General features: G+C 49.8%; 1 protein-coding gene across 1 annotated transcript; it reads right to left on the bottom strand.

Annotated features, from left to right (window-relative positions):
- Window positions 1–659: 659 nt before the first annotated feature.
- Window positions 660–1,373, bottom strand: LOC139229858 (putative nuclease HARBI1). The gene has a single exon (XM_070861489.1). It carries the CDS (start codon window positions 1,371–1,373, stop codon window positions 660–662), a length of 714 nt encoding a protein of 237 aa, XP_070717590.1.
- Window positions 1,374–2,781: the final 1,408 nt, after the last annotated feature.

Genomic DNA, 2,781 nt, shown 5'->3' with positions numbered 1-2,781 from the left:
GAAGACACACTGCGGAGGAGCACTAGATTAGTTAGAACAAAGAAGGGATATAAGGAAATGCACAAGGGTGATTACTTAATATATTATGTAAGCCTTTTTTGTTAATTATGATATAAATTTAGATTGGAATGTTTAATCATTGCAGATGTCTCTCATTTCAGTTTTGGAGCTTTGCAATGGAAGGGAAAATGGATGTGGTCATAGCGACGTCCAACCGAGCTAGGAAATGGGATGGAATTAACTGGCACCGAAGCCTGACGAGACGGTCGCACACCTCCCTTGCAGCAGCGTGAGGGCCTCGCAGCCTCCTCCGTTGCTCATGTTGCTGCTCCTGCTCCTCTTCCCCCTCCTCCTGCAATTCAAACAAAGGAATGTTTAAGCTTCTGCCTTGGGCTTTGTCAACTCTCCATTTTCTTTTGCCTCTTCTTTTTAACTTTGCCCTGTTCCTCAGCAGGACGCTTTACTGCATATCCATCTGTATCTTCTCCTTCTTCCTCAGCACCCTCATGTTCTTCACCGTCCTCTTCTTCACCTTCACCCTCGTCCTCCTCCTCCTCCACAGGTGGTGCAACTATGCCTGGTGGCAATGGCTGTGCCCTCATGATGGCGAGGTTGTGCAGAATGTAGCAGACAACGATGAATAGGGACACCTGCTCAGTCTAGTACTGGAGGCCTCCTCCGGAGCGGTCAAGGCAGCGGAACCATTGCTTTAGCACTCCGATGGCCTGCTCAATGATGTTCCTGGTGGCGGCATAGCTCTCATTGTACGAGTGCTGGGTAGGAGTGGTGGGGTTGCGGAGGGGAAACATAAGCCAGGTGGATAGCAGATATCTCTTGTCTGCGAGCAGCCAACAGCGAGCTCCATTTGGGGGCTGGAACAGAGCTGGCACACCGGTCTGGCGCAGGATAAAGGCATCATGGCTGCTGCCAGGATAACGTGCATTGACGGTGAGTATTCCGCGTGTGTGATCACACACCAACTGCACATTCAGTGAGTGGTAGGCTTTGTGGTTACAGAAGATCTCAGGATTGTGAAGTGGTGCCTGCAAAGCAACATGGGTGCAGTCAATTGCACCCTGCACCATGGGGAAGCCCACTATCCTCGCAATGTCACATGCACACTTGTGCTGCTTCTCTCTGCTCATGGGGAAGGAGATATAGTCCCTCCTCTTTCTGTATAGAGCATCTGTGACCTTGGAGATGGAGCAATGGACGGCAAACAGGAAGGTGTTGGAGATGTCTCCTGTCGCTCCCTGGAAAGATCCATTGGTATAGAAATTGAGCACGATGGTGATGTTAACTATCACTGAGAGAGCTGTCCTAGTCTGAGGCTTGAGATCTGGTTGCAGAAGATGGCAGAGCTCTGTGACCATGTCCTTGCTGAAATGCAGCTTTCGCACACACTGCTCCTCAGTGAAATTGATGTAGGAGAACTGTTGCCGGAATACCCGGGGAGAGTAAGGCCTCCTGTTGCCAGCCCTGTGGCAGCTTCTTCTTCTGGCCACATTTTGTTGTGCTTCTCCCTGTCCTGCTGCCTGCCTTTGTCTGTGCCTTCATCCATGCCTTGCTCCCTGTGGTTCTCCATGGTACTCTCCGTGTGCCTTTCCCTGTAACTCTCCATGGGCCTCTCCCTCAGCCTCTTCATGGGCCTCTCCCTGTGCTGCTCACTGTCTTTGTCAGTGCATTTCTCTCTCCCTCTCCCTATGCATTTTTCTCTGTAAATATCTCTACTTTTGTCTTCGCATAAGCATTCTCTGATGGTGACGTTAGAGCTGAGGTCGAGTGCCAGCACAGCCCCCATGAAGCGAGAGAAATGTTGTAACTTCAAATCTGCCCTGAGTTATACAGGGGAATAGTTAGGAGGCAGCAGACTCCTTGAAGTAAAAATGCTGCTATCGGTCCACCAGCCACTCAACCTATGTGTTGAAAAGCAGAAAAAATAATGGCCAACAGAAATGTTTTAAATAGCACTGCTCCAGCTGAATCCCGACTGCAATTGGACAGCTGAAGGTGTCGTTGTCACCGCCAGGCGGTAAGTCAGATTGCGCGGGACAATGTAACTTCTGGGGCGGTAATGGGTGATGCGCACAGCAATTACGTCATCATTGGCGCGCGCAGCCGAGGGGGGCGCTCCCGGCAGAAGTAAGGTCCACAAAACCCCCGCCCAATTCCGCTGGGGTCGATTTTTGCACTGCACCTGGGCGAAAACCAATCTGCACCCTGTTAGCACCAAGGCGTTAACGGCCGTCACTGAAAGGGATAAATTCGCCCCCTCTGTCTTACTCATGCTGTGACACTGGGTATTACCATGCTCTAACACTCAGTATTACCGTGCTCTGACACTCAGTATTACCGTGCTCTGACACTCAGTATTACCATGCTCTGACACTCAGTATTACCGTGCTCTGACATTCAGTATTACCATGATAGAAACATAGAAACACAGAAAGTAGGTGCAGGAGTAGGCCATTCGGCCCTTCGAGCCTGCACCACCATTCAATCTGATCATGGCTGATCATTTTTGCAACTTCAGTACCTCATTTCTGCTTTCTCGCCATACCCCTTGATCCTTGTAGCCGTAAGGGCTACATCTAACTCCCTTTTGAATATATCTAACGAACTGGCCTCAACAATTTTCTGTGGTAGAAAATTCCACAGGTTCACAATTCTCTGAGTGAAGAAGTTTCTCCTCATCTCGGTCTTAAATGGCTTACCCCTTATCCTTAGACTGTGACCCCTCGTTCTGGACTTCCCCAACTTCGGGAACATTCTTCCTGCATC

The sequence above is a fragment of the Pristiophorus japonicus genome, chromosome 2, assembly GCF_044704955.1.
Source record: "Pristiophorus japonicus isolate sPriJap1 chromosome 2, sPriJap1.hap1, whole genome shotgun sequence".
NCBI lineage: Eukaryota > Metazoa > Chordata > Chondrichthyes > Pristiophoridae > Pristiophorus > Pristiophorus japonicus.
This window is presented reverse-complemented; position numbering and strand designations above follow the sequence as displayed.